The 15,061-nt window shown below is 50.9% G+C and overlaps 1 protein-coding gene across 4 annotated transcripts in view; it reads right to left on the bottom strand.

The window, feature by feature from the left end:
* Positions 1–1,781: 1,781 nt before the first annotated feature.
* Positions 1,782–15,061, bottom strand: part of BLK (BLK proto-oncogene, Src family tyrosine kinase) — a 77,070-nt gene continuing 63,790 nt past the window's right edge. For all 4 annotated transcript variants that reach the window (XM_037812720.1, XM_037812719.1, XM_037812721.1 and 1 more), the window contains 7 exons: positions 11,313–11,459; positions 10,737–10,889; positions 9,353–9,532; positions 8,079–8,155; positions 4,917–5,067; positions 3,541–3,672; positions 1,782–2,703 (listed from right to left, as the gene is read on the bottom strand). In XM_037812720.1, coding sequence (XP_037668648.1) covers positions 2,498–2,703; positions 3,541–3,672; positions 4,917–5,067; positions 8,079–8,155; positions 9,353–9,532; positions 10,737–10,889; positions 11,313–11,459 — 1,046 coding nt within the window. In that variant the 3' untranslated portion in view covers positions 1,782–2,497. The remainder of the gene's footprint in view (positions 2,704–3,540; positions 3,673–4,916; positions 5,068–8,078; positions 8,156–9,352; positions 9,533–10,736; positions 10,890–11,312; positions 11,460–15,061) is intronic.

Below are 15,061 nucleotides of genomic sequence, written 5' to 3'. Positions count from 1 at the left end.
GTAGGCCTAGAACCCAAGTCACAGGAAGCCCCTTCAGAGCCCTTTCTGCCATTTCTGGGGTCACAGAGGGTACAGGGAGGAGGTGCCCTGGCCCAAGTTCCAGGAAAGCTGGAAGGAGGAACTCATTCTTCATCTTATTGACTATAGCCGTGCCCACCCCTACTGCGGGAAGAGTCCTTAGGTTCTCTCAGGGCCCCTAGAGAGGGTCACCACAGCCCTTCCCAGCCGTGGGCCCCTTGGGCTTGGATTCTCTCTGCCTGGTGCCCCATCTTCAGGTGCAGTAGTCTCTCCAGTGCTCTGAACACCTGCTTAATTCCCATCAGCCATGTCCCCCTTTGCCCCAGGTTCATGGCTAGGCAGCCCCAATTCCCAGAAATTCCTTCTTCCTTCAACCTTGTCTGTCCAGGAGGCCTGAGGGCACTGGGGAGTGTGGGCACTGGGCCTGGAGGACTGAGCTGTGTTTTCATTTCTGAGAGGTTTATTAACCACCTCCACAAGATTCCTTCAGTCCTGGGGAAGGACAGAAGCCCTGGAATTCTCTCGAGTCCCTACTGCCCCCATCGGACTGGTTTCCCTTCCTCTCTACCTCCACCATCTTCCACCAGCGGCAGGGAGATCTGTCCAAACTCTGATCTGCCCACCTCACTCACCTGCCTAAAAGCCTTCCGTGGCGCCAACCGGCAACTCTTCAGGGAGGCTCACCACACCTGCCCCTGCTCTACCTTTCCAGACCCTTCTCCCACACCCCCATCCCACCCCTACTCCTGAGGTCATTGTGCTCTGCCTATGTGGCTGTCATGGCAAGGGGCTTTGGAGGCAAAGAGCAGGTTTCAAATCCCAGATTCAGCACTTACCAGCTAAGGGCCTTGGGACAAGCCTGGTCATGGTGGCAATGGGGACTCTGTCAGTTTCCTCATTTGTAAAACTGAGTCATAATGAGGACTGCAAACACATTTGAGAATCAATTGACAGATTGTACATGAAAGTACTCTATAAATAGCAAGTAGTATACAAATGTGTAACCTTTTCGCCTTCAGTCACTTTCCTCTGTGCCCCAGCAGATGAGAACTCTGTAAGGTTCTCTCACCCCAGCCGTCCCTCACCGAGGCAGCGACCAGCAATCGTTTCCTACCCACTGCTTGGGTCCACAGCCACATCCTGCTGCTTATGTAGCTGTGTAGCCTTGTGAACATCACCTGAACCCTGGGCCACGGTGTCCTCATTTGTAAATGGGGATAGCAATATTTCCACCTCTTTGGGTTGTCCAAGGATTATAATCAAACATGACAAGTGTTTAGAACAGTGGGAAGCCTCCACGGAATGTGACAGTGTTGCCAATGAATGTTAGTGTTACCAACGGATGTTAGTGTTACCAGTGAATGTTTGTGTTGCCAGCCCATGGTCATCCGCTCATTTGTTGATGCACTTGGTCCCCATGGATTCCAGGGGCAGGGAGCTTGTTTTTTTTCATCTTTGCAGACTGGAACACCCAATCAATATACACTCGCTCCCATCGTTAATTCTGGAGCTATGTTGAGCAAAGATTCCGACTCAGACCCGGAGGCTAAGGATTTCTAGGGCGAGGGCGCCACCTGCTGGCCCTGCTCAGGTCTCTCCTAAAAGGCAGTGACAGTTGGGTCTGCCCAGCTGTCATGGGGCTGGGGACTTGGTTTCCCCTGGAAACCTGATGCCACTCAGGGACTCCCTAGAGGCACCAACCATGTCACCGCGTACACCATACCTGCTGTGTCCCGGCTTATCACTGGTAATGACACTGAAAAGACCAGACTCGTGTGATTTTATTAAGAAAAGTCCCAAAGTGCTGGAGCGCACCCTAGGTGGGCTGTTTATCCTTCCGGGAGCCAGTCAGAGGTGGAGCTTCTCCACAGACCTCTGGGAGGATTCGGTTCTGATCTTCAGAGGCCAGCTTCTGGTAGTGGCAGAAAGGGAGCCACCTGCAGCCTGACTTCTCAGCTTTGGTGCCACTACCAGGAAGCCTTGGTTGGAAGACCTGAGTCCCCTTCTGATATGACAGTCACTTCACAGTGCTTAGCATGTGCCAGGCACTGTTCTGAACTCCTAACCCAGATTAATTGATTTAATCCTCAGGAACATATGAGGTAGGTACTCTTATTGTCTCCCCCTCCCCCCTCCTCTTTAGAAATGAGAAAACAGAGGCACAGAGAGGCGCAGTAACTTGTCCAAAGGCACACAGCCAGTGACTGGTGAGGTTGAGATCGGATCCCAGCAGCCTGGCTGCAGAGCCCGTGCTGTACCCATCTCCTGCACCGCCTCTATCCTCCCGTGTCCTCTTCTGCGAAATTGGGACAATAATCCCTCCCTGCTTTTCAAGGTTGTCCTAGGGCCCGGATACGAAAATGCCTAGCGAATCCTAACGGTCTGTCCAAAGGTCAGGGACCATTTCCCTCCACCTGAAGCTCAGCCCGGTGGTGCCATCGCCTCCTGGCGCGCGTCCCTCGCAGGGCCGGGCGGGGGCCTAGGGCTGGAGCTCGTACTGCCGCTCGGTGGCCGTGTAGAAGTCCTCGAGCACCGACTGCAGGAACTCGAAGGTGGGCCGCTCCTCCGGCCGGCTCCGCCAGCACTCGGCGATCACGCCGCTGTACAGCTCGGGCGGGCACGACTCCGGGCGCGGCATGCGGTAGCCGCGCTCCAGGTGGCGGATGACCTCGGGGTTGCTCATGCCTGGGGCGGGAGGGAGAGCGCGCGTGAGGGCGGCGCGGCGGAATCCCAAAAGCCGCCGGGGCCCGCGGGCGAGCACAGAGGGAGGTGCACGTCGCGTCCAAGCACAGACCCAGCCTCTCCTGCTTTGCACATTACCTGTTGGTCTGCTCAGCTGCTGCAAGCATCTCTTTATTTATTTATCTATTTTTAATCGCTGGGATCTATTCAATCAACTAAGGGTAGTCAGCCTTGGAGGACAGCTGGAAAGGCAGCTGCCCAGTTTCTCCTCAATGCTGGAGTCCTCAGGTGAGGGTACCTTGTTTAGATTACCTGTGATTTCCCCAGGACGCATCACGCATCTGGGCAGGGTACCCCATGAAAACTCACTAACGGGCAGATGGGCAGAGAAAGGGAGATGCTACAGGCCGGCTAAGCTGCCCCCGCGCTTTTGGATCGGGATGGGGTGGGGATGGGGTCTTGATTTTGCAGTTGTGCTGCCTCAGGATGGGGTTCTCTGGAATACATGGGGTCAGGCCAAGGCAGGGAAACCTGTCTCCAACTGAGAAGACACTAGTTGGGAGTAACTTGTGTTCCAACCCTGACCTTTCCGTCAATTCCAGTTTTGGGGCTCACTAACCCTTGCTGGAAGGAGAGGACATAACTGTTGCCAAAAGAAATGCTGAAAGCCCCCCACCCTTCACCCCCCAGCAGGATACCATGTCTCTGTCCTGACAGCTGGGACCCCATTCTGACAAGTATGTGGACAGCCCTGGGCGCTGAGGGATGGAGTATCTGCCTTCAGAGCAATCCCAGAAAGGCAGGGAGCGTGGCGAGAGGCTGTGGGGAGCAGCTGCCCACCTGGGTAGGGCACACGCCCGTAAGTGACAATCTCCATCAGGAGGACGCCGAATGACCACACGTCTGCTTTGATGGTGAACACCCCAAAGTGGATGGCCTCGGGGGCGGTCCACTTGATGGGGAACTTGGCACCTGTGGGGAGAGCCATGAACAGCTTTGTAAGGTGACGGCTGCCTGCTACCTGCCCCCCTCCCTGCCCCTCCTGCCCCCCCACCCTGCCCCAGCTGCCGTGGCTAGCCAGACACAGTAGAGATGCGTCCGTGGAGATACGAAGACACTAAAAACACGACTATGGAAATGCAGACACTGGTTTTCCACACGAAAGGATAATATGGGCAATAAATACCACTCACCCATCACTCTCTTTGGGTGATTTAAAAAGAGAGCAAGTGGGTCTCACTGGGAAACCAACATGTTTCCATCTGGGACAGAGCAGCCCTTTTGCACCTTGCATGGACCTTGTTTAATAACAGGGGACCCAGGACTTGGGCAAGCCATTTCAACTTATCTGCAAAATGGAAACGATGATGCATGACTTACATACTTCCCAGGGTCATTGTGAGGAAGGAATTCAAATCCTGCTGCACTGGGGTAGTCCCCTCTGATGGCTGCAGCTCTCCTCAGCATTCAGGGCTGACCACTTAACTCAGCACTTGGTTGGCTCCCACCTTGCCTTGTTTCTTGGTCTCTCCAGCCAGCGCAAAGTACCCAGAGGGAACGAGCCATATCCACCCTTCTTCTCTAACAACTGATTATTATACTCAGCTAATATTGGCTGGTTGGTTGGTTGATAAATGTACGTGACCACTTCAAATCCTCTTGTGAAGGGGATTTTACCTCAGTTATACTAACAAAGTATAGCAGAGGTGCACAGTGAGAACTCTCATCCAGATATAAAGTTTTGCTGCTCAAACTTGAGAGCAGTGTTTTCCAAAGTGTGTTTTGAGAAATTTTAGTTATGTGAAATGTTAATAGAACCTAACAGGAAAAAGTATTTTGGACTCAAATTAGTTTGGGAGATAGCAGGTGAAACAAATGTAAACCATTTATTTGCTCTGGGACTTCTCAGTGCCTTTAAAATGCTGACGTGCACTGGGAATCCCCAGGAGGGGAATGGAGTGTGCAGTGTCTCCAAATTCTCTTCATCACAGAGCCATTCCTCAGTGGAGCATCTTGAGGCACTAGTATCCTGCAGAACATATTTCAGGAAATGCTGTTCTACATTGAGGTAAGGCCAAAATCGAAGACCCACACAGCTCTGAGATCTTTGCACACAGGGCTGTGCTAGATAGTGTCAAGGAGAAGTCCAAGGGGACCCTGGGGAGTTGGAGAAGGTAAGGCCCAAAGGCATCCTTGCACTTTGGATCTCTGCTCACCCTCCTGGGCAGTGTATTCACTGTCGATGATCCGGGCCAAGCCAAAGTCAGCAATTTTGCAGCACAGGGTCTCAGACACCAGGATGTTGGCTGCCCTCAGGTCACGGTGGATTGAGTTCCTTTGTTCAATGTATGCCATTCCTTCAGCGATCTGAGGGAACAGGTCACAGCGAAGGGCAGTGTGGTGCCCTCCAAGCAAGGACTGAGCCTACCCAGTGTCCTTGCCCACTCTGCAGTAAGAGCAATAACTCTGCCCCACCCCTGCCTATGCCCACCAGCGTGTCTGTTGGACCAGCCTCCTTCCTCTTGCAGAGCTGGGAGAGGAAAGCTTGTGTGTGTGTGTGTATTGCTGGAGTAGAAAGATGGATTAAGTTGCTCTTCAAGTGAATAAATCCCAGTCCCCTAGAAGTCCAGAATGGCAGAAACCCAGCCCGTTGTCATCAGTGACACAAGGCTACCTACACCCCTTCTCCTTCTCTCCTTCAAATGTCTGCAGGAGGGGAAGACAACAAAACAAAGGCAGGAGAAAAGAAAGGTCTCCTGAGTGGGGGGTGGGGGGGAGAAGAAAAGGAAGGGGCAGGAAGGAACATGGGGGAAGTGGTCTTCAGGGCACACAGGTGAGGAGAGAGTTAGATGAGATGACATGTGGCAAAGGCCCATCCCAACATCTGCCCCATGGTGGGCACTCAGTCAGCGTGGGCAGAATCCAAATGGAATCAGAGGCAGGAAAAGAAGAGACCTTGTCTCTGTCCCCTGGATCACCAGCACTGGGCCAGGAATATGTTTGTGCTGCTTTTAGCCAAGGAACCTAACGAAGGCATTATTCACTGTGCTCCCTGAAGAAACTGAGACAGACAGAGAACAGAGAATAAATTGAACTCCACAGACCTGCTACTGCAAGAAGCCAGTATTGGAACTGATTTCACTTCCCTTTATCTTCCCATTTGCATTAGTTTATTCTTGAATCTACCCACCCATCCATTCATCCACTTGTTTATTCCTTCATTAAATTATGTAATCAATATACATTTATTTGTAAGGTGAGGTGCTGAATACTAAAAATCTGACATCTGGACAGCCTTTAACAGTACTCGTTCCATTAACAAATACTTATTGAATGCTGCTAGAAATTAAAAAAAAAATGAGTATGATCCAGAACTGCTTTCAAGCAGAAGAAGCTAATAAGCACAAGGCCAAGGAGGAGACCATGAGCTAAGTGCCCTCTACTAGTTTCCCGTCCAGGAAAAACGTCACAGAGATGCCACACGGGTCATTTGACTTGGGTCATGCAGGCTGATCGGGATTCTGCCAGGTGGGGAGAGAGTCAAAGGTGGACTGGGCAGAGGGAGCCGCCTGAGCAGCGGGGTGCCGGGGCACGGGGCATCAGGGAACAGGGACGAGGGCCGTGTGACTGCCAACGGAGCCCAGAGGGTGGTGGATGGACGTGTCTCCTGGGGTGGGCCTGAGCTGGCCTTGGAGAAAGGGCCTTGGCGGGTTTGCATTTCGTCCTGTAGGGCAGGTAAAGGAGAGCCCAGAAAAGCTTTGTGGGGGCGTCGTGGGGTATGGTGAGGAGCTGATGTGACTAGACTGTGGTTTTAGAAGCTGGTCACTTGGGAGGTTCTGATTTTCTGGTTTCCTAACATCCAGGCTCTTGACCACATCTAGGTATTAAACTCAGACACCCCTGGGTGACCTAAGATTTTCCAAGGGGTTGGAGTAGAGATTGAATAAGAGAAGAAGAAAGATGAAGAAGGAGAAGGAAAAGGAGAAAGGTGGGGGAGGAGGAGGAGGGAAGAGGGAGGGAGGGAGGAGGGAGGAGGAAGAGGAGTAGGGAGGAAGGAGGAGGGGTGGGGAGAAGGAGGAAGAAACAGGCTTATCACTGTCTTGTGGTTTGAAACCTTTACCAGCATTACTTTTCTGAAACCATCTCCCCAGCCTGCTCAAAGCCCCGTCTCTGCTCACCTCAGTGGAAAAAAGGTGTCATGATATCAATTCCCACATCGATACTCATGGCAGATAAAGCCAGAGGAGCTGAGGAAGGGCGATGTGGACTGGTGGGTGAGGCAGGTCTCCTCCCCATCGCCGGATGGATGTGTGTATTTATATGTCTTACAAGCTGACCACAGACCAAGGATTTTCTGCTGAGAGTTTCAGTTTTAACACACACACACACTCAGGGTCATGAGTTTTCTTGCCAGTCAGAGCCGTCAGCTAAATTCCCCAGAGAAGAAAGATCCCTTATCTCCATTCTGTTCTTCACCTCACAAAGCCTGGAAAGTTCTGCATGTGAATCAAAGGAGCAAGGAGGACCAGCCCAGAGGCAGAAGAGAAGGTGCATGCAGGTCCCAGATACTAGAAGTGAGGGATTGTCTAGAGCTCAGAGGAAATGATGTCCCTCACACCTGAGTGTAGCTTGTGCATGCCCGTCAGCCTGGGACCAAGTCCCAGGGCTGCACCAGGACTTAGGGTTCCTAGGATGGGACCAATGTTTTCAGGATCACAACCTCAGAAGACATTTGTGGACACCATCCAAGAAATAAATAAGGTCACAATGAAACACACTTGCCTACTGGGTTAAATGGAACTCTTGTTAACTCTGTGGCAAAGATGACTGGGCCTCTCACATATCCGTCTCCCTTTCTTCCTTAGCAATAGAACACACTTCACCCTATTATGGCTTCTTGGAATGAAGACCACATTTCCCAGACTCCCTTGCAGCTGGGCATGGCAATGTGACAGCGGCCAGTGGGGTATAAGAACAAGTGTAGTGGGACATGACCCTATGGGGAAGAAGGTGGGCTTTCTTCCCTCCTTCCTTCTTCCTGCTGACCAAAAAGAGGACCTGATGTTAAAGCTTGAGCAGCCATCTAGGACAATAAAATAAAATATCCAGCAGGATGGAGAAGCCTGGGTCCCTGGTGACTCTGTGGAGCAGAGCCACCTACCTGCTCCAAACTGCCCACCTCTGGAAGTTGACACATTTGTTATTATTAATTTGGGTTTTCTGTCCTTTGCAGCCCAACCTAAATCTACCTGGTAAAACCTCTAAATAGTTGACTTTGTTAAGCCACATGGTATGGATGAGAGGGCCTGGGGGCTGTGCCAGTACAAGGGTGCCCCATTATACTCTCCGGCCCCCTCTGCGCTTGGTAGTCCACAAACCTGGGCCGACATGTCGATCAGTCTTGGGAGGGTCAACCGGCTACCTTCATCCGTCTTCAAGAAATCCAGTAAGCATCCTAAGAAAAGAGAAGTTGCAATGCCACGTCTGCAAAATGACTCAATCCTGGCCGTGTCAGCCACTTCCAGGTGTGGGCTGCCCTGGCTCATAGGTGGTCACTCTCTTGGATCTCTTGGTACACCCAGAAGGAATTCACCCATGGACACAGAGTGCTGTATACTTCACAGAAATTCCAGCCTCAATCCTCGCAGCAGCCCAGGAAGCAGCTAACATGCTCCCAGCTGTCCAGAGGCAGTCAGGGCTCAGCCAGGTTGAGGGAACTGCCGGAGGTCACCCAGCCAAGTCAGAAGGGGGTAAGAGAACCTGCTCTTTTGACTCTAGGTTTAGTGCTCTTTCCTGACATGACTTTCCCACGAGTCTTCCTTGCTCCCTTGATAGAGAGACTCTGCCCCTGAGGATAAAAGATTAGTAAGAAAACATGAAAATGGAGAGAACTGTCCCCGGGGTTTGGTACAGAGGACAGATGCCTTCCTCCATTGCATCCAAGGAGGGAAGCTCAGCTGAGGTGCACTCAGCGGCCAGCAGGGGGAGCCACTGTGTGGCGCCCTTTTGACAGTTTTTAAGGAACTATATTAGCTTGGCCACAAAATGATCCTACAAATAGGGTGAGAAGGAGGTCAAAGGCTGAGACTGCAGTTAGGGGTTTGTTTCCCCACCACCAAAGATGCAGGCCAGACTCCAGGCTCACTGTCCCCGTGAGAACTTGGCCACACGGTGAACCTCAGAGGCCATATAGTCCAAATTCTTTTTTCATACATGTTGTAAAATATCCATACAGTTGTAGCCCCATGGCTGGTAAGTAGTAGAACTGGGACTAGAACTCCATCTCCCAATGCCCAGATTATTGCTCTTTTGACTTTGCAATGACCTGTCTTCTCCACTAGGCACTAAGCAGTGCTGGGCCCAGAAGGGACACTCCAAAAATGTTGGTTGAACTGTTCCTGAACTGAGGACAGAGCTCCTGTTTCTATCCCCCCCTCCCCACCGGCAACCTTCTAGAGCCACAGGACATTGGCTAACAGATCCAGCCCATGGGTCAGCCAGCCCCTTTGGTGATCCCCTGGCCAGCCAATCCCCCTTGCAGCTGGATCAGCCTCAGACTTCTACGCTCTCTAGGCCTGGAGCACCCCCACCCCCACCCCCCACCAGAGCCCCAGCCCTAGACCCAGGGATGAAGTCGTGCAGAGGGCACCACCTCTGGCCATGTACTCGGTCACGATGTAGATGGGTTCCTTGGTGACCACGGCGTAGAGACGGACCAGTCTCTCATGCTGGAGGGTTTTCATCATGTTGGCCTCGCCCAGGAAGTCTTCTGGAGACATAGTTCCCTCCTTCAAAGTCTTGATGGCCACCTTCATGTTGTTTTTGTAATACCCTGAGTCCAGGGGACGGAGGAAGAATTAAGAAGCCATTGAGAAGACTGAGAGGTAATTGGAGATGAACCTTGTAACCAAAATCTCCATAAGCTTTCAGGTGTCATTCCCGTCCTATAGGTGAGAAACTAAAGCCAGAGAGGCCTGCCTAGGAAGTAGCCCTGGGCTGGAATGTGCAGCTTCTGAGGGTGGCTATATGTGCCAGGCCTCACCATGTGTAAGGATGTTGAACCCATTTCAGGCTCCGTTGTTGCAATGGAGCCTCAGGCAGTTGAGGAACGTGGCCTACCCGGGAGGGGAAGCTATGTCACCTCCTTGTCCCCTGCCCAGGGCCTAGGGCTGCCTCTGTTTCGTCTTTCATGTAGCTTCTCTCCTATCTCTACCACCCCCCCCCTACATAATGAGCTGCTTCTACTACATAATTGCTTAATTATGGAAAAAAGCACCTCAAAATTGTAAAGGAGGCAGAGGTGGTTTGGGGACTGCCTTACCTCCTTTTGATGCCCCTTTCCCACTCCATAAATTACCCATCTCCAGATTCCCACCTCAATCTATTAGATCCCGCATCCACACCCAAGAGCGAAAGACAAACAGTGACTCAGACTTTCCCCTCCCAGAGGAGCTCCCTGGTGGAGCTCTAGCCAGAGGCTTCCCACGTGTGGGTCCTGGGGTGCATGTGGATTTGGAAAGGCATCACTAGCCTATCCTGAAATCTTGCCCCAGAGCCATGACTGTACCAGGAAAAAAAGAAAGCACCATATTTTAGATTCTGATAGTGCCAATGGGCAGTAGGGGAGCAGACATCAGCTGCAATTTACAGATGACGACATCGGAACATGGAAGATAAGTGACTTGGCCAAAGTCACACAGCCGGCCAGTGGTTAGCCTCAATCTGTCGTCAGCCTCTTGGGACTCCTGGTTCACTGTTTCATGTAAAACATACTGTCTGCTTATGGGTCAGCTAGAGCTAAGAGAAGTTAGCAATACGGTCAAACTCATATAGAGTCAACGGCAAAGCCAGCACCGTGCAGAGAAGGAGGAGGGAGGGAACGGAACTAGGGGTCGGGAGAGCTGGATTCTGTTCCCTCCATTAGTGACTGTGGGGAAGGCACTTCAGTGTGCTGTGCCTTGATCACCGCATCTGTAAAATGGGTACCATCGGGACGCGGGGCAGAAAGAGCGGCTCCCGGCATGCCTCATACTCACCCATCCAGACGTCACCAAACTGCCCAGACCCGAGTTTCCGGACCAGTTTGAGAGACTGCCGGGGGATTTCCCACTCATCCTGGGCCCAGGGGTTCTGAGGAGCCAGGCTCACACAGGGCAGCGTGAGCCTCTGGCATAAGCCATCCCCTCTGTCTGCATCAGGGAAAAAAAATATGGGGTCGGGAGGTTACCAGGGCAGCCAGAGACTCACATCTCTCACCTGGGAGCTGTCTCTTCCCAGCTGTGTCCCTCTCCGCTCCCCCCTCTCCCCACCCTCAGCTCTTTTACTTTGCTTGGTGTAAAGCAGTACATGTTATCCCTGATCTGCTTCCTCTAAGGGCATTTAGACTTAAAATACTTGCTACTCTCCAAGTGGCTGCATGCAAAGCCAACAGAGGGGATTAGGGTCACTGACTCTGAATCTTTATGCTGAGCAATCTCTGAAGTCCAACCTTGGGACAACCCCCTTCCACTGTGGCACACAATGATTCACACAATCTTGGGAACTTAGTGAAAGAGGGATTCCAGGGCTCCTCTGCACAGCCCCTCGCCCCACAGTGGAGGCCCGGTTCTTACTAGAATAGTGCTGCACCAGGGCCTGGAGCGAGGGGAAGGCGATCCTGGGAGAGATGTAATAGCCTCCTTCGTCCAGGGAGCGGATCTTATAGTGCTTGATCACCTCCCCCTGGGGGGTGACATCCTTCACCGACAGGGAAAAGGCACCTGGAGGGTGAATAAGGATACACACATGAGAGAAGTAAGGCACAAGGGGAAATATCAGGATTGGGATTTGGGCTTCACTGCCAATTCCTTGGGGGAAACAAACAAACAGACAGACAAATAAAAAAAATTCCCCAAATTCTACTGTCCATTTTAACCTTTTCCATCATAAATGACATTTTCTCTCCTCTCAACTTCAGCCCTCCTGGAAGTCTGCCCTGTCAGCTCCACCTTGACTCTGTCCTTGACTTTCACCCCAAAGTCCCCCCCAAAACTCAGCATGGAACCTCAGACCTCTGGAGCAGGCAGGAAATCTCTTGGCAAACACGCTGGCTCTGGACTCAACCACCTGGTCATTCTGGGACTCTTTCCAGGGAATATTGAGACACGTAGGGGTGTTGTAGGGACTGGAAGCTTTATTTGCTTATTTATTCATTTATTTATTTCTTTTCTGGTGGAAAGGACTGTCTCCACTCCCACATGCTGTGGCTAATCACAACTCCAGCCCCTGTGCCCATGGAGGGAAGCATAATAAATAAGCTACTTCCCAGAGTTTCTGTTCATATTCATTTGTTGTTTGTCCATATGTTTTGTAATCTATGTTAATCTTTTCCTAGAGACAAGTGGTAGCAGATGCTGAGGTTTAAGGCCAATTTCAAAGGTAGAAGTTTCAAGTTGAGAAACTTCTTTCCATTAACAGGATGTTTTTATAGCTGCCTCTGTCCAGCTCTCTGGGGACCATGGACCCTCTCCCAACTCCTATTTGGGCGATGAGGATGCTGATGTGCAGAAGGGGGATATTGCTTGCCCACAGTGTCTGCTACTTTGCTGCAGGCTTGGGGACTGAGCCCCTCTCTCCCCAGGGGCCTCCCCTTGAGGCCAGCCTACAAGACCAATACCACATGCCCCCACCAGGGGACAGGCTTGGACAGCCTTTTCTCTGGAGTGTGGCCACTTTTTCATCTGTCTTCTTTGTCTTCATGCATCTTTCCTTGCCTGTCAGACCCATCACTCTGTTTTCCCCTCCTGTCTCTCTTAGCAAATGTGCCTCTTTCATCACTTATTTGTAAAAGAGGATGCTGAGAGGCCATCCTTCCAGCCAGCGCACCTTGCCGTTGCCACACCCACACCCCAGGCCCCCAGCTCCAGCTGGGATGCTGCAAACTATCCCTTCCAGCCCCGGCTTGGTGCAGCCAGGCCCTCCAGCTTGCAAAGAACCAAAGAGCTTGGCTCTAGTGAGTTCATTCATGTTTACACCTCCATGTGCAGAAAAGGGCTTTTCTCCCCATTTCGTAGGCTGACAACCCAGTGAGGTGACGTGTAATAAGACAAGAAGAGCCCTCCACTCAGAGTTGAATTTACCATGAAGCTGCTGAAGTTTGCACTTTAGGGTCCCTCACTTACCTGGGCTTTTCCAAGATCCTTTCCCTAAATTGTTTTCCCAAGTTTGTATTTTTCTTAAAGAGAGTCTCTGGATCCTTTAAGTGTCAGGTTCACAAAACCTGGATGCACCTGCCTCCGTGGTCTGTTCAGAGTCTACTTTGCGCGCAGGGCTTTGTTCTCAGAGATCAAGATGGATTAATGTGGGAAGAACCATCTGCCTTTGGACTGTTTAACTAGTTTGATCCTCACGTAGATGCCAAAGAACTGAGTCCTGATAGGCTAAGGGACTTCCTGGAGGCCACACTAGGCCTTGCTCCCCTGCCTTTGGACATAGACCGTGTTCCTTCCCACGGGCTCCAGTGCCTTCTGGCCCTCTCTGGCATCCACTGGCTGTGGCTTGGGGATGCAGACTGAGAGGTCTTGTTTTGGAGTTCTGAGGGGGGGATGTGGGGGGATATTGATGCGTGGACAGTGCTGCAGCCCCAGCTCCATCTGGCTAATACCCACCTTGGGCCAGCCCCCTGGGGTGGGAATGGACAGGAAGAGATACCCCAACCTTTGCAGAACCCCTTCGTCCTCCATGTTGGGGCCTTATCAATAGGCAATGAATAAAGCATCCTCTCTAGGGTGAAAATACATATCTGGGATTTGCTTCAAAATAATGGGGAGGTGGGTGGTGGGGATATAAATTGAAGTGATTGGCTGTAGTGACAATTGTCAAAGCTGGGTGTTGGGTACAAGGGGTTCCATTATACTCTTCTCTCTACTTCCGTATATGTTTGAAAATTTTCTGCAACAACAACAACAAGACATCAAAATCATCCCCAGTTATTCCCAAGTTGTTTCTTGGACAGAGGTGCTCTGCCATTAAAATTGAAGAGTGGTAATAACCTAATATGTAGGAAAAAGCAGTTGGACAGGATTTTCCCACTATTTTATCTTTTTCTTATGAACTTTCTTTAATCCCTAGTGCTTGCTAGGGCTTGTCCAAACCAACATTTTACATAAAATAATGATTGGCAGTCCCTCCCCATATATATATTTTAAATTTAATGAATTTACTTGTGCATTTTCAGGGAATTCTGCACAGAGCATCCTAACTTCACAATGCACCCCTTATTCCCCAACCTGGCCCTGGCCTTTTGAGGGGCAAACAAAGCTGAGCAATTTCCCCAGAACTTCACAATGTATTGCAAGCAGTTCTCTTCGCCCCAGCTTTTGCTTGTCTGATGCTGCCCCACTCCCCGCAGTTCTCTAGCCATGAATGCAGCTGAGGGACAGCCCAGTGCGGGGTTCCTACTGGGCATAAAACCCTGTCCTTTCTTACTGCTCAGACTACAGGGAACCAAACTCACAGTCCAGCCGCCCCCTCTCCCCTTCCTCCTCCCATGTCCCCTCCATCATCTCCTCTCAAGGATGTAACAGGCCCCATGTGTAGCTTCCTGGTGTGCAAAAGCTTCCTTCACTCTGCTTGGGACACTCCCCGAGGTCACCCCAGGTTAGGCCAACTCGACACATTTTAGAGCATGTGGAGATTCCGAGCCTCTTATGTGGCCACTGACACTTCGGGCTCTGACGCTTGCTCACTGTGGGCCTTGGACAAGTCACTTCTGCTCTCTGGGGCTCAGTTTCCTCATCTTTCAAATGGAGGTTGTGCTGGTATCTCAGCGGTTGAGAACTAGTGGCAGAGAGAGTCAGGTTCATAGCAGCATGTTCAGAATAGTCCTGAACCAGAAGCAACCTAATGTCTACCCACAGCAGAATGGATAAGTAAGTTATGGAATATTTACACACTGAATTCTGTATAAAAATGACAGTGAACAGACTATTGCCCTACTCAACAAGGGGAAGTATCCCACAAACAGTGTTGACTGAAAGAAGCAAGACACAAAAAAAGATAAAAACCGTATGACTCCATCTGTATAAAGCTGAAAAACACACAAAACATGGGTGGTAAATCCATGAAGAAAAACAAGGAGGGATTTCCATAAAATTAAGGATAATGGTCACCTCGGTGGGGGGAGGGAGGTTGATCAGGAAGTGGCATAAAGTGGGGGAGCAGGGAGGGGCTTTCCTGAGGGCTGGAATGTTCTATTTCTTAGCCTGGGTTGGTTTACTAAAGATTACTTTCTATTTATAATTTATAATTGTGTACTTAGTTAATATTTATGTAATCTTTATGTGTTTTGTATTTTACAATAAAATGAGCATTAAGACGTTAA

Source organism: Choloepus didactylus, chromosome 20 (assembly GCF_015220235.1).
Source record: "Choloepus didactylus isolate mChoDid1 chromosome 20, mChoDid1.pri, whole genome shotgun sequence".
Classification (NCBI taxonomy): Eukaryota; Metazoa; Chordata; class Mammalia; order Pilosa; family Megalonychidae; genus Choloepus; species Choloepus didactylus.
This window is presented reverse-complemented; position numbering and strand designations above follow the sequence as displayed.